The 25879-nt window shown below is 46.6% G+C and overlaps 1 protein-coding gene across 1 annotated transcript in view; it reads right to left on the reverse strand.

The window, feature by feature from the left end:
- Positions 1 to 25879, reverse strand: part of LOC119440575 (uncharacterized) — a 74781-nt gene that overhangs the window by 26837 nt on the left and 22065 nt on the right. Inside the window, exons 8-9 of the mRNA XM_049662971.1 lie at positions 23076 to 23434; positions 9661 to 10549 (exon numbers count right to left, since the gene is read on the reverse strand). Coding sequence (XP_049518928.1) covers positions 9661 to 10549; positions 23076 to 23434 — 1248 coding nt within the window. The remainder of the gene's footprint in view (positions 1 to 9660; positions 10550 to 23075; positions 23435 to 25879) is intronic.

Here is a 25879-nt window from a genome sequence, read left to right on the forward strand (position 1 = left end):
GCCATGTATACACAATGCAAGGGGTCATATGAAGGTTTTATTAGCTTTCCGTTATTGTTCTACTTAGAATTATGATTTTGGTTTGATGAGCTGATCGTTTTTTTCTGATACTTCACAACGTCAGCGTCTGTAATAATGACTGTTGTTCGTGGCAGTGCCAAAGCCAGTGTATCGTCGATACCAATTCAGTCAGAATCTCAGTGCTGAAGCCGCATTGTCTAGCCATTTATATGAAGCATCACTTGGTATCAATGGTAGGTGATAAATAATGATATGTAACTATGTATGGAGCATCACAGCCTGTGGCAACACTGTCACGTCTCATTCTTGCAGATGGTCACAGATCATACCAATATACCCGCCCTTACACTCCTTTTAGAGTGAAAACAAGACAATATAACAATAAAGCGCAAATGCGATATAATACCTATCGCGTGCTCCATTAAACATGTGAAATTCTGTGGTATCTTGTTGCAGAATGTTTATCAATTGCAATATGATGAAGGGACATTATCTCTGCAGGCTGCCGCCGACTTCGGTTCAAGAAGTTCGACGTGATCGAGACGCCAACATCGACGAACTAATATGGCAGCGCTAACCTGCCGGACAGGACACAGGAGCAGCCTGGCAAGACTGGTTGCACCAGAAGCCGTTACTTTATTGAGAGAATTCCTAGTCGACGGTCGCTCGCAGGCTCTCATCAAGCGGTTGTGCACTGTTCCGCAATGTTCTCGTATATCGCGAGATCGCACCTTGCCCCAAGACCTTGAAACCGACCGCTTATCAGGTCGCTGACCCTTTTGCAGAGAGTTCTTCCATAAAGCTCCTACATGGCGTGCGTAACAATCCTACATACGCTGCGATTTTCCTCTTTCTGACGACCTTCCTTTCTTTTCGCCGAGCTTGACGATAGGCACGTGGGTAGTGTGTGTGTGTGTACAACCTCCAGAGAACGTGCCCGATAAACAGCCAATAGAAGCTGGCTGAGAGCAAAAATAAAAACGACCGGTTAACCCAGCCTCCTCCGTCCTTGGCGTTGCGTTGCCTCTGCAAATGGACGAGGCGAACGGCTCCGATACGGCTGCCGCATGTCTGCGAGGTTTGCTCGTTTATAATGATTTGGCTATCCCTGCTGGTTGAGGCCGAGGCAGTCGAATAGCCTTATAATCTATAAAGCGCCGATGCACCTCTACGGGGATCAGTTTCTCTCTTTGTGTTTTTTTTTCTTCGGGGTGGCCGTTGCACGACAACAATCTGACTGCTCTTTTAAACACAGCACTGAACGCAGCTGTGGCTGCATGCGGTGCCAGCTGGCAATGGTCCGGTATTTTGGGCAACCAGTCGGATCGGGAAGCTCGGTCTGGGTCTTGTTTGGTTTGGCTAGTGTTTCCTTTTTTTATTTCTTTTTTTTTGGAAGCAGCTCTACGATTGGTGTGGTGATCTTGCTCAGAGAAAAGTAGGTTGGTGAGGTTCAGCGGTGGCTCCACTTTGAGTGGAACAGTGTAAACTGCGAAGACGACTTGGTTTGTCCCGTATTGTTGCCTGAGTAACTGCAGATGATCCAAGTCTCACGTGTGAAGTGTATGATTCCTAATATATATATATATATATATATATATATATATATATATATATATATATATATGCACTGGAAGAAAGGAAACCAAGGGGGCCCGATTTTTTCTTGGTTTTGATGCCTTTAGGTAGCATGTGTGGGTTTGTCGAACCAGTTGCATTCACCTAAGAAGTTCAGATAGGAGGTGAACCTGCAGCAGAAAGGTTGCTCCACCACGGCCGCAAGGTCATGAGTGGTGGCACTGGCTAACACTCCCAGGGTAAGTTCTCGTAGATAAACATAAATACACGAGAAAGCACATTGAAAACGGCGCTTTCGTAGCTCAATTGGTAAGAGAATCGCCCGTGTAATGCAAAGATATGGGTTCGTATTCCACCGCGGCTAGTTCTTTCCACCACTTTCATTTCCTTTATTTATGATTTCTTTTATTCAATTAACAACTGCAGATAATTCCCCCTGTGCAGTCCTTGGTGTCATTGTCGGTTGGCTTCTTAATGCTAGAAACCAACAGACAATGACAGCAAGGACAGTACAGGGGAATTTGAACACAGGTTATTTGTATATATATAAACAAAGGCGAGACAAAGGGAAACCGAGGGGTTCGCTTGTTTTTTAAACCATGACCATATAAAGCCAACAGACGACGATGCCAAGCAAAGCATCGGGGAAATTAGCTACGGTTCAAATTGAAATGTGGAAGATAATAAAGAAGAACATGAAGGTGGACGAAAAGATGGCGACCCACTATCATGCACCCCAGGATTAGAAGTAGTAAACATAAAGCGCCAACTAAGTGGGTCGATTGGTAGCCGTCGCCGTAGCATAATTGGTAGTGCAACGCATGCGCAATGACGAAGTTGTGGGTTCGGCTCCCAGCGTCAGCAAGTTATATTTTCATACTAGGGGTACTTTTCCTCATTATAGAGAGGCACATTCCCAGTGACACATGCCTATATAGTTACCTCTGTTGGCGTCAAAGACGTTCATCGAAGAGCGGCACACCCTTACTGGCACACACCCACTGACCCCAGTAGGGATTAAAGCGGGAGTGAGCGAGTAGAAACTTTATTGAAAATAAATAAAGGAAGGCACGCTGGTTGGCGCCTCTATTCCAGGGCTCCACTGGCACGAGCGGCTCGCTGGGCTTGGTCCAGAAGAGCCATTTGGCTCTCCCGGCCCTCGTCCGAAAGCCATGCCTCCCACTGCCTATTCCTCATGAGTGGATATTTCAGTACTATTGGGTTGTCGATGTGCGGAGGCCTCTTGGGACACTCCCATGTTATGTGTTTTAATGTGGGTATGTCTGTGCACCACGTGCACTCGTCAATGAACCTCGTGGGATGTATTCTGTGTAGGTGGTGCAGGATGGTGTACGTATTCGTCTGAATACGACGCCAGACCCTGTCCTGTTGGCTGTTCGAATTCGACAGAGGATGTCCAAAACGTCTCCGCTGCTGCCTTTGCTGTAAAAAGATGTCACGCGAATTCGATGGAAGGTCGTCGCTGGGCCCTGCCGTTGCTCGGACGTTTAATCCTCGAGCAATACGGTACGCCCTCGCTTTCACCAGGAAGGACAGGGCAGACAGACAGGGACAGACAGACAGAAAGACAGACAGGCAGGGCGACAGACAGCAGACAGGACAGACAGACAGACAGACAGACAGACCGACAGACAGACAAGACAGACAGACAGACAGAGACAGACCAGTCAGAAGACAGCAGGACAGGAAGACAGACGCAAGACAGTGACAGGGACAGACAGACAGACAGACAGACAGGACAGGACAGCAGACAGACAGACAGACAGACAGGACAGACAGAAGACAGACAGACAGACAGGACAGACAGGCACAGCCAGACAGACAGACAGCAGGACAGACAGACAGACAGGGACAGGACAGACAGACAGGAGAGGACAGGACAGACAGGACCGGACAGACAGACAGACAGACGACAGCACAGACAGACCAGACAGACCAGACAGACAGACATACAAGAAGACCAGACAAGACAGACAGACAGGACAGACAGACAGCAGACGACAGACAGACAGACATACGACAGACAGACAGACAGACAGGACAGACAGACAGACGACAGACAGACAGGGACAGACAGACAGAACGACAGACAGACAGACAGACAGACAGACAGACAGACAGACAGACAGACAGACAGACAGACAGACAGACAGACAGACAGACAGACAGACAGACAGACAGACAGACAGACAGACAGACAGACAGACAGACAGACAGACAGACAGACAGACAGACAGACAGACAGACAGACAGACAGACAGACAGACAGACAGACAGACAGACAGACAGACAGACAGACAGACAGACAGACAGACAGACAGACAGACGACAGACAGACAGACAGACAGACAGACAGACAGACAGACAGACAGACAGACAGACAGACAGACAGACAGACAGACAGACAGACAGACAGACAGACAGACAGACAGACAGACAGACAGACAGACAGACAGACAGACAGACAGACAGACAGACAGACAGACAGACAGACAGACAGACAGACAGACAGACAGACAGACAGACAGACAGACAGACAGACAGACAGACAGACAGACAGACAGACAGACAGACAGACAGACAGACAGACAGACAGACAGACAGACAGACAGACAGACAGAAGACAGACAGACAGACAGACAGACAGACAGACAGACAGACAGACAGACAGACAGACAGACAGACAGACAGACAGACAGACAGACAGACAGACAGACAGACAGACAGACAGACAGACAGACAGACAGACAGACAGACAGACAGACAGACAGACAGACAGACAGACAGACAGACAGACAGACAGACAGACAGACAGACAAACAGACAGACAGACAGACAGACAGACAGACAGACAGACAGACAGACAGACAGACAGACAGACAGACAGACAGACAGACAGACAGACAGACAGACAGACAGGTAACTGTACAATATCGAGGTAGACGTTTTAATTAAGACCGAAAAGATCAAGCATATAGATGGACAAAGTGCTTGACTGCGATAGCTGTAGCAAAGCCAGATTACATAAAGCAGGCTAGGGGAGTATTTGTAGCCAACACGTTTCAAAGGGTAGTGGTCACGGGTTTGCCGACGCTCTTCCGCCGACCTCGGAAGAGCGTCTATCAAGCGGCTTTAGTCTCTTACACAGGCCACGCTCGTTCTAATAATATAATAATATAATGATATTATTATTATTATTATTATTATTATTATTATTATTATTATTATTATTATTATTATTATTATTATTATTATTATTATTATTATTATTATTATTAAATTTTATCTACTCCAACGCGCAGTTGAACAACGGGCTGCCGTTTCCCTATCTGTTTTCGCTTCCTCCATGGAAAAAAAAGCGGGCGAGTTTGCGCTCGGTCGTGCAAAGCTTAGGCACAGCGAAAATGTCAATCCTCAAGTCTAACTGGCTTTTAATGCTAGGTATTAACTTGGTTGCTGCTAGGTCTTAACTTGGTTTAACTTAAAACTACGCACGTAAGGAAGATCTTCTCGAGCGATCATTTTCGGAGGTACCTTCCTTTCGCGACATTTCGCGTGACTAGCGCTGGAAGTGTCGGCGCCTCCAAGCGACAACGTTTCTGGCATGCCACAAACGCAGGCAGGCAGGCAAGAGCCGTGTCTGTGTCGGGCGAAGCGAGCGCGCACCTGCGCCGGCGGTTACTACTAGGCAACGCGAGGTGACGTCATCGCTACTATTTCGGCGCATGCGCGGCTAGGCAACGTGGACAGCGTCGGCAGCAGCACTGCGCGTTGCCTCGTTGGTGCTGCTACGATTTCTTTCTCTCTATCTCGCTCTAAATTTCTCTTTCCCTATCCTGAGCATTGCGCGCGCCGCACGCATGCTCTCCTTCCGTCTTCTTAAGGTCCCATGTCAAGGCAACATGTGCAAGGCACGGAGAGGAGGCGAGGCACACGCCGCTCTGCGAGGTGGTTGCTAGGCAACGCAGTGACGTCATATCTCGGCGAGGTTTTGCGACAGCAGGCGCCACTTTTTAAGTTAGCTAGAACAGCTTCGCTGCTAAAAGCAAGAGCCTCGGTTGGAGTCCTCAAAGGGCCCTGAACCACTTTTAGGGGTGAAGCTCCTTAGGGTGTGGGTCTGTCCCTCCTCTGTAGTATGTAGTAGTAGTAGGTAGCCACGTCTACTTTTGTGAAAGAAAAAATTCCGGAAGTTGTGTCCGTAGCGCGGAATCGAACCAGGGACCCCTCGCTTCCGAACGCGCGGCGCTAACCACTACGCCACGAAGCTTTTTTTTTTCTTTATTCCCTTCTTTGCAACAATACATACACCCGTACAAATACAAAGCAGGTCACTTGGCGCTACACAATATTAACGCATAATTTGGCTAGACTATGCTACTTTGAAAGGCCTTCAAAGAGGCCACCACAGACACCAAAACGTCAAGCTCCTGAATCCACTCTGGTGGTTCAATTATGTGCCTTAGGGCATCCCGGGTGTACGTAAGACTTTCAACTAGGTGTTGCCTTGCCGACCTTGCATCTACGCGGGCATTCCTGACATCCATGCGCGTTTTCCACACACTGTTCATACACAAAAGCATTATCATGTCAGCCGGCACTCCCTCTGCGTCTGCGCATGGCAAGAAACGAATACCGAAAGGGCTTATCGGCAGTTCTTTTTTCAGAGTTCGTTTGAGAACGTCCCACAAGAAAACGGAGTCATGGCAATCCAGGAAGATGTGCTCGATAGTTTCCGATTTGTTACATATGATGCAGTTAACAGACCATGGAACAAATATGCCTTTACTTTGTAGCCATGGCTTCACAGGGAGAGTGCCAGAATGCAATTGAAAAAAGAATGTTTTAGCTGAAGGTCTAACAGGCATATTTTTCACACGTTTCAAAACATTCCGTTCAGGTCCTAAGTTGTATATCGTGCGATATACAGGAAGCGGTAAGAAAACATCTACAAGATCCCGATAGAGTTTCTTTCGCGTCACAGAAGACAAAAATTCATTCGAAAAATGAGCTTTCAGTAATGAAAATGACATAACAACTTCCTTCAGAAATCCGATTGGCGTTGGTGTTCGTTCATTTCTTGACGAAACAACCCACTCAGGCAACGAAGAACTTAATCTCACTTGAATAACAGTACGCAGAAATATATCACTTTGATCCCGTAAGAAAAAGAACCTACTTACGATCTGTTTCAAAAACAAATGTGTTAGCCCGAGTCCCCCATTCTTCAACGAATGAAACAAGTTACATCGGCTAGTTCTTTCCCAAGTAGATCCCCATATAAATACTGCAAACACTCTATGAAATTTCTGCACCGAAACTCTTGCCATGCATAAAACTTGTAGTACATAATACACTTTTGTAACTAAAAACAAATTGCACACACTAGCTCTTGAAAACATCGAGAAATTATGCCCACCCCATTTTTCTGTCTGGTCTTTAACTCTTTTTATTTCTTCGCTCCAATACTCTGCACTGTCACGATAATGTTGCAATGGCACCCCAAGGTATTTTGCAGGGATAACGCTCCAATTTATGTTGCAAAAATAGCGGAGTGTCTGTGGCCAGCTGCCGTGCCATAAGCCTAGGCACTTAGTCCAGCTGACAGCACTTATAGTTGCGGCACAAAAAGAAACAACCTCTTTCATAGTTTTCTCCACACTCTCAGTATCTCTGCAAAAAATTGCCACATCATCCGCATAAGCCTAGAACTCTAGTCTCAATTCCTGAATAGATAAATCCACGAATAGATTGGCTTCTAATTATTTTCAAACAAAGCGGCTCTAAATACAAGGCAAACAGAAGAGGCGACAAGCAGCATCCCTGTTTTACTGAAGACTGCACTTTTATACTGGCGCTTAATTTTCTATTAATTATTAATTTTGCAGTGCAATCTTTGTACACCATTTTCACTCCATCTGTTATCACTGAACCGGCTTTAACATGTTCTAAAAGCAAGAAAATGATATCATGGACGACTCTATCAAAAGCCTTTTCAAGATCAATTTGTATCATGGCCACTCGGCCCTCCTTTTCGTCACAACATTCCAGTATGGCCCTTGCTGTATGTATATTCGAAAATATTGATCTCCCTTTGATACCGCAGGTTTGATGGGGGCCCACAAGTTCTTTTATCACAGTTTGCAATCGTCTCACTAGTACTTTAGTGTAAACTTTATAGTCCGTATTTGTCAAGCTTATTGGTCTATAGGATTCAACCGCCAAAAGCTTCGCTGGGTCTTTCGCTTTAGGAATTAAAATAACGTGCGATGTCCGAAAAGAAGGAGGCGCTTCCTTCCTCTCGTACATCTCACTTATCACACGGTGTAATGCTACAGCTATTTCCCTTTTAAAGCTCTTATAGAAGGCCCCTCCGAGACCATCAGGCCCTGGCGACTTGCCGGGACGGAGATCGTCAATCGCATCTTCAACTTCCGAAAGGCCTATTGGTCTCTCGAGCACTTCACAGACTTCATCTGATACTGTTGGAATTAAGGACAAGAATTGAGTCTTAAAACGTTCGATATCACAGGTCTTTTTCCCCAACAGACTTTCATAATAAGAATGAAATGCGTGCTCTATCATTCCAACATCATTAGTGACTTCCCCTTGATATCTTATTTCCCTTATTTCTTTGGAAGCCGCGTGTTTTTTCTCATCGCACATTGCTCGCTTGGTTGGCGTCTCTCCCATCCATAAATGCTCTGCCCGTGCCCTTAATACCGCTCCCTTATACTTCTCTTCATCCTATAACTTCAAGCTCAGATTTAACTTGTTTGATTTCTTTCGTAAATAATCCAGGCGAAGAGCTTTCTGCGCAGAGCATGTATTTTAAACTGAGGTGCAATTCCTTTTCACGTTCTTTTTCTTTATGCTGGACTACACATGCTCTCTCAATTGCGGTAAATTTAACTTCTGTCTTAAAGAGTTCCCATTCTGCAGTGAAACACGCTGACGTAGTGGTGCTGAGCAAATTTTCGAGCTTATCTTGAACTGTTTTTCTAAAAACTTCATCTTGCAAAAGCTTATCATTTAGCTTCCATAAATCCCAGTTGAATTTTGATGCCCTTTGTTTCTTTCCTATCGTTGACATAACCATGCAATGATCGCTAAAGCTAACTTGTATCACTTGATAATTTGAGAATAAAGGTACAAAGGTTAATGGAGCATAAATTCTGTCTAACCTGCTATGACATTCACCTTGGTAGTGCGTATACAGGGCATGATTTTCACTTGACAACACATAACCAATATCTTCAAGGTCTTGCTCCCTGACAATCGAACTTAAAAGCAAGGCACTTTTATCGCGAACGCTGGGCAACTTAGATGTATCTTCTGGAAAGCAAACATAGTTAAAATCACCCAGTAAAATGGCATGCCTTTCACAATTTATGTGCTGCTGAACTTGACCAAAAAAGACTTCCCGCTCCCGTGCTACGTTAGGAGCGTACACGCATATGGCCCTCCACGGCATCTCTGAAAAAGTAAAATCACAGAGAACCAATCTACCATCCTCGGATGACGTGACCGCTTCTACCACGGCAATGCTGGTACGCAAGAAAATAAGACAGCCCCCAGACCTACCCACCGCATGACACACGCATACGCTATATCTGGGGCGGAAAATGTTAACCATTCGCTCCGTCTGTTCATCACTCCCAATTTTTGTTTCTTGAACGGCCAATAAATCAATATTATTTTCAACAAGGATACGATTAACTTGACATTGCCTTCTACGCGCGCCTAGTCCACGCACGTTCAACGTCGCGACACAAAGACCATTTGAAATGCTAGCTGCCATTTTAAAGACAAGATAATCTACACCATGCAGTTACCACACATCGTCCGTCTCACATCTCCTGTTTCGTTGACACGGTGGTCTAGCCAGGCGGACCATGGTTTTCGGGGCTTTAAACAGCAATGACGACGGCCAAAGCACATCCCACCCACAAACCCTAGTCCCCAGACCACAACACTCTTGCTCTCCTAGAAACGCCTCCGCATTAGCGGAGGCGTCGGGGTTGTAGTGCGGCGTTTGGCTTGAACGCCGGGCTTGGGCTTGAACGCCGGTCGGCGTCCGGGTGGAGCCTTCGGTGGAGGCTCGTCACTACACCCTTTCTCTTGATCCTTTTCTTCCTGCTCATCCGTCTCCTCATGAAGCCTCTTAGCAGGCGCACTGCAAGACGCAGGCATCACGGTGTCGTAAGTGTCCTGCGTTTCCCCGGTCGTCGCTTCTGCTAAGGTGCAAGTTTCCTTGGCGTCTTTATCCTCGATCTCAACCGAGGAATTTGGCTCTGCCGTGTCATCCCATGGGTCTTTCCCGCCGTCCGATGGCTTGGCCTCGTCAGCAGGTGTTGCCTTCTTCAGAGGCGTCAACACTGAGGGCTGGACATCACTCCCTTCACCAGCGGCTTCCACTGCGTCTACCACGTCCATCAGGTGATCAGTCGCGTCCTCTTTCAATGCCGGGCCTGTCACTGTTGCGTAGGTTCGCACGCACTGAGTCTCGTCGTGGCCGTAACGACGACAAAGCCCGCAGCGTGGTACGCGGCACTCGCGTCGTATGTGCCCGATGCCCCGGCATCGGAGGCAGAGAGGAGCTCTGCCTGGGACGTGCACGAGCGCGACATCTTCCGCTACTCGCAGCTGGTGGGGCAAGTCTTCAGTGGTGACGCCAGCCTTCAGCTTCAGTATCACGGAACGGGTGGTTGACCCTTTGTCAACGCATCCTTGAACCCGCCACTTGTCCCTGGTGATTTCAGTCACTTTTCCAAAAGGTGACAAAGCAGTACGAACTTCTTCGTCGGGTACTCCGTGAAGAAGCCAGTAGAGCTTGAGTCGGACGCCACGGTCGCACGGGTCGACGACCACACAACGGTGGTCCTTGACATCAAACGCGTCTGCAGCAAGAATCTTCTTTTTTCCCTTCTTCGTCCTTGAAAGTCACCGCCCACAGATGGTTCATCTGATATGCAACCAGGGCAACCACTTCCGGCATGAGCGACAGTCGTATAAGAGCGTCGCGAAAATGGTCCACCTTGTAAGGCCTTGCCTTGACATCCCCGTGCAAAAAAACTGTGTGCAGAACGGACGCACCTGTTGGCAATGATGGCAAAATCACTTGGTAGTCCTGGCCTGGTTTTTCAGTTGACCTGATACCGCGGCCCAGCCGGGCCGCTGAAGCCGCTCCTTCGGAGCTCATGCTACGCACGACCGTTCACCACGGACGCAAGAAAGCAACTGACTACGCCACGAAGCGGACATGGATAAACTACGCCACGAAGCGCACATGGACACACGCACCACGATGACAATAAATACCCAACATTAACGAAAGACTGCGCGTTTCTAACGCGTTTGTGCTAGCGCTTTAGGGCCCGTGTAAGAAGCTGGTGTAAGACGCTGTGGCCTCTCCGCCTTACCCCCGTATTCATAAACGCTCCTCGACTTGAACTTGGCTTGCCACCGCCTTGGGCAGCGCGTTCGAAACGCGTTGAAGGCGGTGGCAAGTCAAGTTCAAGTCGAGGAGCGTTTATGAATACGGGGGTTATACTCTCTCAGCAGTCATGTGATGGCGTCGGCAAACGCGGTGCACGTTCGGGCATGTGTAAACGGCTGCGTAAGACGCTGTGGCCTCTCCCCCTTACTATAGAGAGTACTGCACGTTTCTAACGCGTTTGTGCTAGCGTCCCCTTAAGCGGGAGATGGTGCAATTATAATGAAGGGTGCTGTTATAAAATAGGAATGACGTCACATATGGCGCGTGTCATTGGTGGAAGTCAATCGTTCGATTTAGTGCGGCGAGACTGGGCGAATTACACGGAAGATTCACGGTTTACCGATGATTCCCTCCGGAGCTTCGCCCACTCATCATCATTCACCCCGTGGATATGCGGTGTTTTTTTATCGAAGTGGAGAAAGGCATTTGAAGTGAAAATAGGCTTTCAGAAATACGTTGCCGCAACAAGTACTTCAATGTGTTCAGGAGAAGCGGAGTTATTGGCAATCAAACACGGCCTCCGCGGTGCTTCCACTCCTTCAATGCCTTGCACTGCGAAGACTATGGCGGAGTGGGGGGGAGTGCCCACAACACTCCACCTACTGAACGTCGCCATGGCGCACAGCTCAAATTTGATTTTTATCTCCACGTAGACGCCACTATTTCCGATTTTGGCGCCTACGACGCGCCAAACGCAAGTCAAACGCAGTTGTCCTCAAGGATCCGCAGTGCGCTTAGCCAGTGAACTCGTCGCGGCAACCCGCGGCAGCCGCGGTATCTACGCTACGTAGCAGACCGCAGTGACATGCAACCGTAGTGCGTATGCGCAGCGTTTGCTTTGTGCACGACAAGGCTTGAGTGTGTGCTCGCCCTCATATGCAGCATTCTGACCTTGTTACGGAGTGCTGACTGGCTTTGTCCTTCACCAGATCGACCGTCAAATAGTAGCCACATCCCACCTGCGTATTTTTCAAGCGCTATCAATCAGTCTGCCAAGGCGTCTATATCTGGAGCGGCCACGAGTGAGCGCGCGCTGGCAAGCGTGTGTATGGTCTTGACCTTCCTTTCGCGATGCCGGAATTGGAAGCTGCACTTGCTGCTTCGAGACGATCTTCTGCACCTGGACCTGACGGTATTTCATATACTGCTCTGTGCCACCTTGGTGTGGAAGGTCGGAAAGTCCTGCTGTCGTACTATAACGCCACGTGGTCATCCAGTACAGTCCCGAAGCAGTAGAAAACCAGCCGTTTGGTGGCCCTCCTAAAGCCAGGAAAATCGCCTTACGAAATGTCATCTTACCGGCCAGTAGCTTTAGCTAGCTGTGTCGGTAAGGTGATGGAACGAATGGTGCTCACTAGATTAGAATGGTTCATGGAAGGGAATGAGCTTTATCCTGAAATGATGACCGGATTTAGACGTGGACGTTCTGCAATAGATGGGGTCATTGATCTCGTGTCCACGATCGAACACGAAAAAAGGCGACACCAACTTGTAGGAGCAGTTTTCTTGGACATATAAGGAACCTACGACAATGTACTGCACGAAGCCATTCTTGATGCCCTCGGTAATTTGGGCATCGGTGGCCGTCTCTACATGTGGATTGAAAGTTACCTAGATGGTCGCACAGTCTTCATTTCCACGACTGATGGCGAAACGAGAAGACACGTTGTGGTCCGTGGAGTGCCTCAAGGAGGAGTGCTCAGCCCGACTCTTTTCAATATTGCCCTTATTGGCCTTGCGGAAATAATTCGTGATACAGTACGCATCAGTGCCTAAGCAGAAGACATATGCATATGGGCGTCCGCAGTCACGCGACCGCAAATTCATGCAAGATTACAGCGAGCTGTTTCTTTAACGTCTCAGTACCTGCAGTGCCAAGGACTGCAACAGGCTCCAGAAAAGTACGCTGCGATAGCGTTCACGCGGAAGCTTATGTGTTGGTACCCAATTATGATCAATGGCAATAACATCCCATATGTGACCCACCACAGATACCTCGACGTTGTCATTGACCACGGTGTTTCATGGTCAAAGCATGTGACAATGTTAAAGAAAAAATTAACTGGGCTTGCTCAAGTTTTTCGCTTTCTGGCCGGTATGAAGTGGGGTCCATCTGAGCATTCGCTACTCCGGCTGTACCAGGCTCTCTACGTCGGCTACATTCGGTATAGCCTGCCAGTTTTATCAGGTATGAGCCGGTCATGTTTGCGTACGCTGGAAAGTGCCCAGGCACAAATACTGAAAACATGTCTCGGTGTTCCAAGTTGCACCTCAACCTACGGAACAATTGAGGAGGCTCGCGTCACCCCTTTACCTGTCTATCTACGATGCGAACCTCTTCGAGTATTCCTGCGACTACTGCGACGTCATGGATGCCACCCCTTATCGACACTTCCTGGCATACGGCCGGACTCCACCTTTTCAAGAGCCATTAAATGCCAGGAATCTGCCATACCATCATACTTTGCCCCTGCTGACCTTCCACGTATGCCCCCATGGGTGATGTCCAAAATAAGGGTGCGTCTATCTATTCCCGGAATTTCTAAAAAATCGCGAATTCCTACCGTCGGCCTCAGACATTTAACACTTGAATATATGTCGAAAGAATATAACTCCTCGGTGAATGTGTATACAGACGGATCGGTCTCGTCGTATGCGTCTGGTGCGGCTTTCGTCGTGCCTGCGCATCAAGTCATTCGATGGTTTCGTCTGTGTAACAAGACGACTACAACATCTACGGAACTAGTGGCAATCAGAGAGGCCGTTCAATATATTTTGCAACAGCCTCCTCAAGTATGGACAGTCTTCAGTGACGCAAAATCGGCTCTGCAACTACTTAGACTGGTGCTGAAAGAAAGCGCTTACAGAGTGTTGGCTCTTCAAACTGCCGAGCTATAGACTTTAGCGCAAGAAAACGGCCACCACATCACATTTTAGTGGATTCCCAGTCACTGTGGTATACACGGCAACGAATTGGCTGATGCCGAAGCGAAGAAAGCACTCGAAGAATCAGAGTCAATGCTTGCAATTCCTTTTTCAAGAGCGGACGCCAACTGTCTTCGCTTCAGTGTCATCCGAAAATCGTCAGAAAAGCACTGGGACAATCCGGATAATCGACACAGACGACTGCAGAGATTGGACGCTACCATGAAATTTAGGCTACCACCAAAAATTCAACGCAGCTGTGCCAGTCTTCTGCACAGACTAAAGCTGGGGGTAGCGTTTACGCGCGGATGCGTTCACCTCATGCGACGCACCGAGTCTCCAGACTTTGAATTGTGCAATGTCAATGAGACTATAGGTCATGTGCTTTGTGACTGCCCTAGGTACGTACAAGAGCGTCAAAGGTTGAATAATTACCTTACGGGTCTCGACAGCCCACCGTTGTCGGAGGACGTTATTTTAGGCCCTTGGCCAGACGCTCAATCAAGTTTCAAGGCCCTCCAGGCGCTACTGAACTTTTTAAAAAGTACGGGCCTAAACTGTAGGCTTTGAGCATGCCAAAGTGCTTGCCATATGTTTTACATCCTCCTTCTCTCATCATCGTCACCCATCATGCGCCTCTTCCCTCTTTCTTTCCCTCTTCCCCTTCCCCCAACGCCGAGTAGCTGGCTAGAGGAATTTACCTCAGGCCGACCTCTCTGCATTTCGCATCATTAAACTTCTCTCTCTCTCTCTCTCTCTCTCTCTCTCTCTCTCTCTCTCTCTCTGACCTTAAGTTTCGCATGGATCGAGGCTAATTGAGCGTTCAAAACTAGTCCAGATTGGCGAGACCCGATGGCAAAAGACGGTTATTTCAAGAATCGCCCGACTTTTGTGCGCAGACGCGAGTAAAAGCGGGTGCGAGAGGAAAAATCTGGCGGCTTTTGCTCCTTTTGCTCCTTGCCTTTGCCGAAGGAGCAGTTTCTTTGCTCGTCTTGTATGCACTTGACCCTAGTCGTGCCGGCATTGTGGAGTGAGGTCGCGCGCTGGCCATGCCCATGCGCGAGTTTACGCTCCTACGCTGGCTGCCGAAGCGGCGAAACAAGGGAAACAGTGGGCACTGACGCCCCATTTGGGGATCGCTGTGCCTCCCAGAAGCTAAAGGTACGTCGGATAGACTATCTCGCACCTGCGGCGCTCGTGCTGAGTCAATCATGCCGGAGTATACCTTTCTAGCGCCTTACGGCGCCCTACCTTCAAACTAACAACACTGATTTTCCCGGGGGAGAAGTAGGGGCCGTAGTAGACACCGGGAATGTTCTCCTGGAGCAGTATCTTCGCTCGTGCCAGTCTAAACCTCTCCGATACGTCGGATGTACCTGCTTTGCTTCCGTTTCGCTAGCTCCACGGCTGCCGCCTACCGATTCTTGCACATGTTTTGGGAGAAGGACCTCCAATTCAAAGGGTACCATAAAGAAATGCTTTTGAAAAGTAACGAAGAACAGCATACGAAAAGCCACTAAATGTAATTATTTTGATTAATTATGCTCGTTTGCACGGGAAGGTCAACTGCAGAGCACAATGTGGCACAAAGGTACTTCTGTGAAATGCGCTTCGTCTGATTCTTTGTGTCGTGCCAGTTCTATTTTTCGTAGCCTGTAGATACTGCAACTGGCACCCTGCCAATAAGCAGAAGTTAATGTGAAAGAAAATGCCAGGAAAACCTTTCTGCCTCTTGGATTATCCCTTTAATAGTATTACAAATGCAGTTAATAACTTTTCCTTCATCAGACATTACTTTTGAAGCGCAAAGCAGCTGTACAACGTTTTCTGAAGTAAATACACGCTGCTATGCAAGGTAGGAATGGAAGAACCATAATTGAAGAAAATATTGCACAGAAATATTCACTGTACGTGTGCTATTACCATATATCAGTAACTGTTTATTATTGCTTGACAGTTGCTATTTTGTTATAAGGTTGGCTGGTGTGCTTATAAAGCGCTTCTGGATACATGTGACAAGTGGAGTTACCATCCGTGCTGTTTCGAAGAAAAAGCGTGTTTTCCAAAATGTGCACTAAAACTGTGTCCCTCCTCCCTTTTTTTGTGCCTCCTGTCTACATTGCACACACCTAAAATATGTTGTGTAATGATGTAAAGCCCTAGATAAAGTGCTGATCTGTGGAACATTGAGCAGTGGAGCATCGTGAATGGCAACATAAGTCACAGTGCCCCAGTGAATAGGTTGACGTTGCTCAATTTTTATTTTTCTGGCATTAGCGTGTCCTTAAGAATGTAAGTACGTGACACAATCTGTTCGGATTAGGCCAGGGTTGCCGCAGATGTGTAGGTCAGGTATGTGTTCAGGAACAGAAATTAGGACAAAAAGGACAAACTGGTGGTACTTGCCTGGTTCTTTGTGGCACTCTCCAAAGACGAAACATGTTTGCAATGTTTGTCCTACACTGTATTGTCCTACACCTGCATTGCTAAATCTATAAACTGTTTCCATTTTAAGATGATTTGTCTTGAGAGAAGTTTTCTGAATGCAGACATCCTTTTGTTTATTGGAGTGCAATGAATATCCATCCACAATTTCCTATGCTACCAGGTTCTTGTAATTGTGCTTACTTTAAGTCAAGGCTTTTGGTGTGTTGCAGAATTTATGTTCACAGCACCTACACGTCAGGCACCTCACCGTCTTCATGGATCACCTTGGGTGGGCATCATCGAAGAGATGATGAGCGACGTCGCCGAAAGCTACGTGCAGTCGGTGAGGCTTCTCGAATAAAATAACCAGGTATGTAGATCTATTGCGCACTGCCACATAGATGTCTTCAAGTAAGAAAATGTTGGAATTTGTATACAGTTCTAAAATTTTGTGCGCACTATGTCATCCTACTTTATGCACTGCTACATAATCCACGGTAAATTAACGTTCACAACTTTCTTATTTAGTTTACCGCCACATGTGAGAAGTATTACTGGCATTATTAACTCTTTGCTACCAAAAAATGCGCATTTCTATATCAATACATTCTGATACATTCAGATATCTATCTCTGGAAATGTCAGGCGCAAGTGTCTTAACTATTTGTGTATATCTCATCTTTGCCATTTTTTAAAATATATTGTAATACGTTTTCAAATTACATTTCATGAACATGGGAATTATTAGGTTTAACAGAAATCATTCTAGGATCAAGAGCACATTTTGTTTTTCAGCTCATCCCCCTCAAGTACAACTATGCCTTAGTGCCTTTTAAGTACTCTCAATGCAAGAGGGGCAGTAATTTAGTCTTGCTCATGAAATTACTAGACTACTTTCTATTCAGTTCACCACCATTAACAAATGTCTGCAATTTTTTTTGAAAGTCGATACAGAAAAGAACTTGCTGGTGGTGACATCCAGGAAATAGTATTACTCGTGGAACGCTGATACCTTATTTCTGTACAGTGCTATGTGACAAGTGAGGTTTCATGTGAGTTTTATAAATATCGCGATTGATTCATCACAAGAGAATACTAAATTTTGACAACATAGACATAACAAATTGTTATCAGGCAAGTTATGTATGCATCCGCAGATCTTACGTGGCCTACTGCCAGCAGTGCAGCAGCTGGCCACAGCCTCTGCTCACCAGGAGGCCAACGCCATGGAACGGAATGCTGCAGCTGCTGAGCGGCAAACCCAGAAAAAAATTATTTCTTACGAGAGCTGCGTAGCCTGCTGCAGCTTGTTCGACTGCTCTTATTACTTGCGAACACGTCACAGCATAGTATATAAAACGACGACAACCTGAACAGTCAAAGGAAACTCTGCGGCACATAAAACTGCTCTGCACCCGCCCTTTGTACTTCTGTGCTTGAAGACATAGTTCCCACGAGAAGCTTACATTAAAAGAAGTTCCGCACTGCTGTTAAATAACTGTAATGAACAAACCTAATGGGCAGGGGCATTTCTACATATCCTTTTTGAGTTAGACAACGATATATTTTGCAATTACGTTTTAGTTTGTCATCGACTGTTGTGCAGATTCCGTTTATAATAATAACTGTTGAGCCATAGATCTTTTTTATAGTATACATTCGAGCGCCTCTACAATGAAATCCTCTGCAACGAAATGACCTGTGTAGCGAAAGAATTTATCTGTCCCGGTTCTATATTGAGCTTTGTGGTGTGCGACCTTTACAAGGAAATGACCTGTATAACGAATTATTTCGGAGGCCCCAAACACTTTGTTACAAAGACGTTCGACTGTAGTATGTTCAGTAATACAGAACAACAATGTTTGAATGTGTGAAAAAGTAAGTAACAGTCCATGGACACTTTGTCGTATTTTCTTTTTCTAAAGGAAGTCTACTAAGGTGCGTGTTAGCAGTTTCTTCCAGGGGTTTAGTGATTTTACAAAGGTTTACTTACAAATAAGCTATACTGATGGATGAATATAATGCAAAATGTTACGTCACACAGTTGTATTTCAAGTTATGCAACGCCATAATGATCCCTCTTGTTGTGTGATTTCCTAGATACTTTGGGGGCTCAATTATTTTCTGTACTTTTTGCTATCTGAGCACATGGCGGTCTGTACTGACTAATGTTCATTTTCAAAAGTTGTTTTAAAATTCTTGTCTGAGCATAATATTTATGCCTGAATGGGATGTAAAACAGTTGTCACATAGTCAAACATTTTGCAAATCCGTAACAATCATCATGATGTGTGGTTATGTTATGAATGTGTATGTTGTTCATTTTATGCTAGCTCTGAAAGTTTGCTATTTTTTCGTTATGTCAGCACCTAGCGGTCGCTACTAGTCGGTTGATGAACATTCATCGAAAACAAATTTTTACATTTCTTGTGCATTTACGTGTTCACAAAGGTTTAATGGGTGTTCGCTGGACATTTTTGCCAACCATCTTTAGTATGCCTATGCAGAAAGTTCTGCATTACCATGACCACTCATTTACAAGACATATCCATGTTTTATAGTACTCTAATGTGATGACTAGAGCCTCTAATATGTGTCACTAAAAATGAGTGCTATAGTTTGTTTTTAGGTACCTAACGAGCAATAACGGGTATTGTAAGTGGGATTATATGGGGTTTAACACACTAAAGCCACACAATGACTACTAGAAATGCTGCGGTAGTGGCTCCAGACTAGCTTTGATTCATCTGGGGCTATTTAACATGCACACAATTGTTTTTCTAATTTCGCAAGCAATGAAGCTGTGATGGCTGGAAATCAAGCCCAGCAGCAGAATGGCACAGCTAATAAGCGACCACTTAATTCTGTCCTTTGAAAATGTAGTTTCATCACACCTTTTGCATCTTCGGAACCATTAAAACCGTACTGCTGAATAACAAACAACACAGAATTTTCAAGTTTTCACTGAGTTCTCTCAAGTTTAGATAACACTCCGTACGAGAACTGTCTGCAGGAAAGTCAGATGCGAGAGCATCAACTGTATCATCTCTAGCATACAAGGAAAGCGCGACAATTGGACCATTTGCAAATTAAGCACAGATCCACACACTGCCCGATAAACATGTTACAGGGCTTAATTTCACAAGAGGTATTTGCAGGCCCAATACATAGAACAACACAAGAATGCAACAAGGCTGATATCAGTCCAAGTATGTTGGTCTAAGATCACCAACACATAATGTCTTTGCATCCTGACACAAATCACAGCGCAAATGTTTTTGCTTGAGTTACACATCAACCACACGTTAACAGTAATGGCCCCAGTGGTTCACAACTGCTCGCTGCTTGTAAGCACCAAAACATATAAAATACACAATTATGCACAGGTGTTACAAAGCACTGCACGTCAAGGTTGACTGCAACTATGCACTGGTACCACTCAGTACTGCACAGGTGTTGCACAGCCACAGGCAGACGCCTTGGAATGACACGCTACAGCCATTGGGTGATGAGCCGGGCCTAATGCTGAGTTGCTGTAGGAACTCTACACCATGAGTGCACTTGCTGGATTTGCTTGTGCAGGAAGGAATGACTGCATGATGGCAAGGAAGCAGCAGCTGTCACTGATTGCAGCTTTGAAATGCAGCATGTTTCGTTTTCTATCAACACATTCCAATACCTTCTGTTTGTATAAGAAAGGCCGCTTGCTACTTTACACACTGTTGAAAGATGTACCTAATTGGTCTTTGTTTTGGCATACTTTACTAATAGGGTGGGTTACCTTAACTAGCTTCATGTCATAGCTAAGCTGTTGTGATGCAACAGTGAGCGTATGTAGTTCTCCACTAGACAGCAGTCGCTCAGAGTCAATATAAGATCGTGTAATTGCATAGATTTAGAGTGCATAACAATTTTAAAGAATACATGACGCCATAATCGCATTCCACTACCAAATAAAGCTTGATTTCCTGTTTGAGCCTAAAGTCATTCGTATAGGATGTAACTTTGCCACACTTTATTCATGCCTCTGCTGCAAACAAGGCAGATGGCAAACCTGCAAACTTGTCAATTTAATATAAGCATAACTTAGCATTCACCATGGCTTTGTGTGTTTTCTTTAATGCTACTGCCTAAAACTGTAGTGATTGTATATTTGCACATTGTTCGCTTTATAAATAACTATAAATGCTAAACATTAAGCAATTATGACGGTTAAAATTTAAACGATATTAGTTAAATTATTATTTCAATCACTTTCGGCTGCATTTGTAATGCCAAATTTGCTTTTAACAGCAGAGCTGTTTAAGCCGATCGTCAGTCCGTAACGCGCGAACCAAAAAACTTTGCTGAGCGATGACGTCACGGGCGTCGCCTAGCAACGGAGCGCCACCCACCCACCAGCGACGCCTGCAACCCAATTGTCAGCGCTCCTACTCATGCCAGCACAGCACTGTAAGCAGCCTGGTAGCTACCAGGGCACTGTTCCAGGGCTACCAGGGCACTGTTCCAGGGCTACCAGGGCACTGCTGATTGCGTGCTTCGTCGCGCCAACTTGTTGCAACCGCGTATCGTGAGAACACCGTCCGAGTTCGAGCGCAACGCTATACCTTGCTATCGCTGTCGAAGCTTCACCCTTCGGGCCAAACTACCACATTTTCCCTCATTGTCCTTTTATGACGCCTACCTTTGACACCTCCTTAACCTGCAGGAGGAGGGTGCTACAGGCGTTCTTTAATTTCTTCCCTCATATCTAGCATCAGATGACACTCTTCAATACGAACAGAAATGTTCATGCAAGTAGAGATAAAAGCGAAACACTCAATCTTACTAACACGCCGAGAACATTTTGACACAGTTCCAACAGCGTCTCAAGTCTTTCGAAGATGACGAACAGAGCCGCCACCTGTTTCAACACCTTTTAACAGTGACACCGGAAGACGTACTCCACAGTTCAGCTAGCTCACAGACTTGCATTGCTCGTTCGCATACACCAAGAGCACTCCCCTTTTTCGGTTTCATGAGAACCTCGATGAGGACACAATACGAAAAAGGTAACTACGCCTGGAACTGGCGTCTCTGTTCGAAATCACCTGCATCATGAGCAAACGTGTAGTCATCATGAGATGACGCTGAATAAGAGCCGCCTTCTGTATATAGTCACCGACAAGACGTTGCCGAAGATGCCCAAAGAGTGCGGTAACACCAAACGCTGACTGCCTTTTAGAAAACAACACATTCAACATTTGACAGGAAATGAGGCACGTAGCTCTCAAATAATTGGTTTCGACCTTCACGGATTTCAAGTTGCGTAGCCCTGCTTATAAATTGTTCAAAATATACAAAGGTAACTTTATTGTTGTACTAATAACGGCACAAGTAACCGTAACTTGGAAAACCGTTTACACTACTACTTATAGGGAAAACAAACAATTGTTCCGTCCACGCGCACATCATCACTGAACATCACAATACTTCAAATAATGTGACATCGAAGACGAACTCATATCATATATATACCACAGCACCAACGTCCAATGCTCTCCTGCTTCGTGCAGGCTCTAAGGCAACTGGAATTGTTGGCCAAACATTCTTGTTTAATATTAGCAAAAGTATTTCTTAATGTGCGCAAGAAAATTCAGGTAATACAAAGAATTTCTTCTTCCACGCACGTCTTTTAAACAATTTTGCTTACACAATTAAACAAGACTTATAAAATCTTTATGTGTTTATTATATAATGGCGATACGGGATTTCCGATTCGATGTATTGGATACTGCAGTACAACAGTACTAATCAGTGACGCGCACTGAGAAGGAAACATGACTAGCGCCGATCCAGTCTCTTAATTGTTTTTCCGCCTTTCTGTTGAGCGCTGTTCCATTTCAATGGACAAGTGTACCAACTACACCCGCTGTCGATACCCGAACTTGTGCATACCTTGGCTGCTGTCACCGGTGTCGGCAAGGCCAGGATTCCAGCAAAATGTCTATAGCATCTGTCACTAAAAAACACGAAGGCAGTTCTGATCGCACGTTTATCTCAAACTACATAATACATTTGGTGGCTTCTATATGTGGACTTATTCTTGAGTTTATTGGCGAAATGTTTTCTGACTAGAACTTAGTCATGCGGTGCTCATGTTCGGTCAAGAGCGCCGCAAAGAATTATGGTGAATGAGTCCCGGCCTACCTTCGCCAATGTTGAATATGTGCAATAAATATCAGCAACCGAATGCCGCGATTGTCAAAATTTTGTTCAAATACCTTTTTAGGAATGATAGCTATCCTAGAATCAAACTGACAGCACGGATAGCTTTGTGCTGTCTGTTATGTGGGGCTGCTTACAGCCATCACAAATCGAATTTCGCAAATGCACTTTCCGAAAGGTTGATGAATCGTCATGCTTAATTGCGCACGGGCCAGACATGACCTAAGCGCGCCATGGCAGCTATTGATCACATTATTAAACACTGCATAAAGAAAGGCGTTACGCACACACGAAAGTACTGGCTCTGCATGACCATGCACATTAAGCCCCCATCCCCTTACTCCCCTCCCCCTTCCTCTTTGAATACTGACAAACTTAAGTCCCCGGTTCTAACACAGCATACGTTGAGCGGTCCTCGGAGTTCGGTTGAATTTGAGACCTGGCCTGCGCACTTCGAGCGGGGTCCGCCTCGTGTGGACAGAAATGCCACGAGTAGTCCGTGCACTCGGGCGTGTTTTCTGGCGGAGGTCGAGGTCTCGGGTGGACGATCGTACTCGTGGTCGTGGACTTCCAGGCTCTGCCTTTGACGCGCGCTTCCGTTGTGACTTGCTCGGGTGCCAGCACACGGTATCCGCCGATGGCTTCGTGTATGATCGTCATCAGTGGGTTCCGGCGACCATCGCTGCAGTCGCCCCGGTAGTCATCCATGTCCACGGCCCAGACCATGGCGCCGCCATAGCCTTCTTTCTTGATGTAGTCCATCTGCACGTACAGATGATCAAGACATTTCATATCCAGGAAGTCGAGAGAATGCACATCTATCATATTCATCAACATCCTCGGCCTATATTACAGCGAAAGCTGTATATGGCTAGGCGAAATGAAAAACCGTTCGTCCTATGTTTCGCTAAACGTCTCCATTGGCTGAGCCGTCAGTTACGTCGTTCTCTACGTCGCACCCAAGCGCGCGCGCCATTGGCAGCGCCGTTAGTGACGTCGTTAGCGAACGCGTTCCCGCCATTGCCACGTTGACGCTGCTCTGCCCGCAACACCGTCTCCTCGGCTCGCCGTTGCCGCGTGTGTTCGATATCTCGGGTTAGCTCGGCGTCGTGGGGCCGTATTCTGAAACATTCCCCTAGGCGAAATTCCTTTTTTCGCTTTCAGGGTGCGCGCTGATTGACTGGTTGAGCAAAATTGAATGACGTCGGGCTCAACCACCCAATCAGCTCATCCAATTTTGCTGAAACAGCCAATCAGCGCACTCCTGAAAGCGAAAAAATGTCACAGTTTCGCCCTAAGGGCGAAGCAATGAATGCGATAGCAACACAGCAATTTCATACGATGTAAGGTGAGCGGCTTTGGTAGCAATATGAATTGTAGTAAACATGAGCTGAATAAGTAAGCAGGTGTGCTGCGGCGTAAGTAGACCGACATGAAGAGAGACTCGTTGACCACGAGAAGGCGCGTGTGAAACGGTGGTGTTGATGAGAAGCGCTTCCCGTGGGCAGCGCGTGGGAAGGGACACACCTGTAGCGCTGCACTGCCGACCCGGACAGCATTGCATGTGTAGCGTGCGTTGCAAAATGTGGCCCGACTATTACTTAGTGATTGAACAAGCGTGGTGTGAGCGCGCACAAACAAACATGAATAGATCACACTGAATGACTGCAGACAACGACTGTCAAAACGCTGGCAGCAAGCGCATACGCCGCACCAACGGGCGAAGGTACGTGCGGTCTATCGCTTCAACGGAAACTGAGCGGCGAATGCACGGCGCATAAAGGTCAGAGCTGTGTGGAGATAAGCGACGGTGCGAGCGAGCGACGAGCGCGGTTGTTGGCAGAGAGGAAGTGCGCCCCCCCCCCCCCCCCTCCGCTCCCTCCGGCGCTGGCTTCCCGCTTCCTTGCTTGCGCGTGGGAGATTGAGTGCGTTCGCTCTCCGTGATAGCGCGCGTCCCCGCACGCTTCCGCTCGGGCATACGGCGCGCGGCGAAGATTTTATCTATAGGGAACCTCACGGCGACGGCGACGGCAGAAATCTGGTGGAAGTGTCCATATAATTGCTATCGCAATAAAACTTGGAGAGCGCTTAAGCTTCGCCTTTAAGAGTGGAATGCGATAGCATTCAAAGATCCCTGACTGTTTCTCACACTTCCCGGCAACTGCAGCTGAAGTAACCGTAATGTTTACCGGGAAACGCTGGCGGCGAACGCTATTCACGAAGGCGAGCTTTCTGGTAGAAACGCGGCGCGTCTTACGTGGGCCGATCCCGGAGGTCGTGCATAGCCGTGCCAAAAAAAAAAAGAAAGAAGAACATCCTTTTCAGGTTTCTGTTTTTGTTTCGCGCTTTTAATATTTGAGTCTGCGAAGATTTTTTTCATAAAAGGCATGCGCTGTCGATGTTTTGTTTTATGGCACTTGTTAAATTATGGGGCTTTACGTGCCAAAACCAGTTCTGATTATGAGGCACGCCGTAGTGGGGGACTGCGGAAATTTGGACCACCTGGGGTTCTTTAACGTGCACCTAAATCAAAGTACACGGGTGTTTTCGCATTTCGCCCCCATCGAAATGCGGCCGCCGTGGCCGGGATTACATCCCGCGACCTCGTGCTCAGCAGCCCAACACCATAGCCACTGAGTTCATGGCAATTGTTTGTGGGCTGTTATTCTCAAAATTCCGGGGAACAACTTTGTCAAGCATGTAAGATAAGGTATGAGCAACTTTAGTGATAGAATGAAGTGGCAATATAACCCGCATATACCACATGTCATATAAAAAGGCGTGCCATATACATGTACCTAAATATATACGGAAATTTTCGCTCACGGAGAACGACGCCGACACTGGATTTTCTGCCTACACGGGGCCCTTAGCGCTAACGCGTTAAAGGAGAAAAACAAGAGAGTTAAAAGAGAGAATAAGCACCGCACGCACACAGCAGTAGTACAATCGGTCACTGAGGCCTTCTTTCCTCAAAGACTGCAGTAACGTACGAACAGCTTTCTGCGTCATCGACGAATGTGGCCTGGGTCCCAGAATATTTGTTTCAGAAAATGTTCTAGAGTCCAGTGGGCTTAGTGCAGTTTGTAAAGATTTGCGCTGGACGTCGTATTGGGGGCAAGTTCACAACACCGTGTTCGCTGATTAGCTTTCCGTCATTTCAATGTGCTGTCTGCATTCTAATTCAAACGTATAGTCCTCGAAAGA

This window comes from Dermacentor silvarum, chromosome 2, assembly GCF_013339745.2.
Source record: "Dermacentor silvarum isolate Dsil-2018 chromosome 2, BIME_Dsil_1.4, whole genome shotgun sequence".
NCBI classification, from domain to species: Eukaryota; Metazoa; Arthropoda; class Arachnida; order Ixodida; family Ixodidae; genus Dermacentor; species Dermacentor silvarum.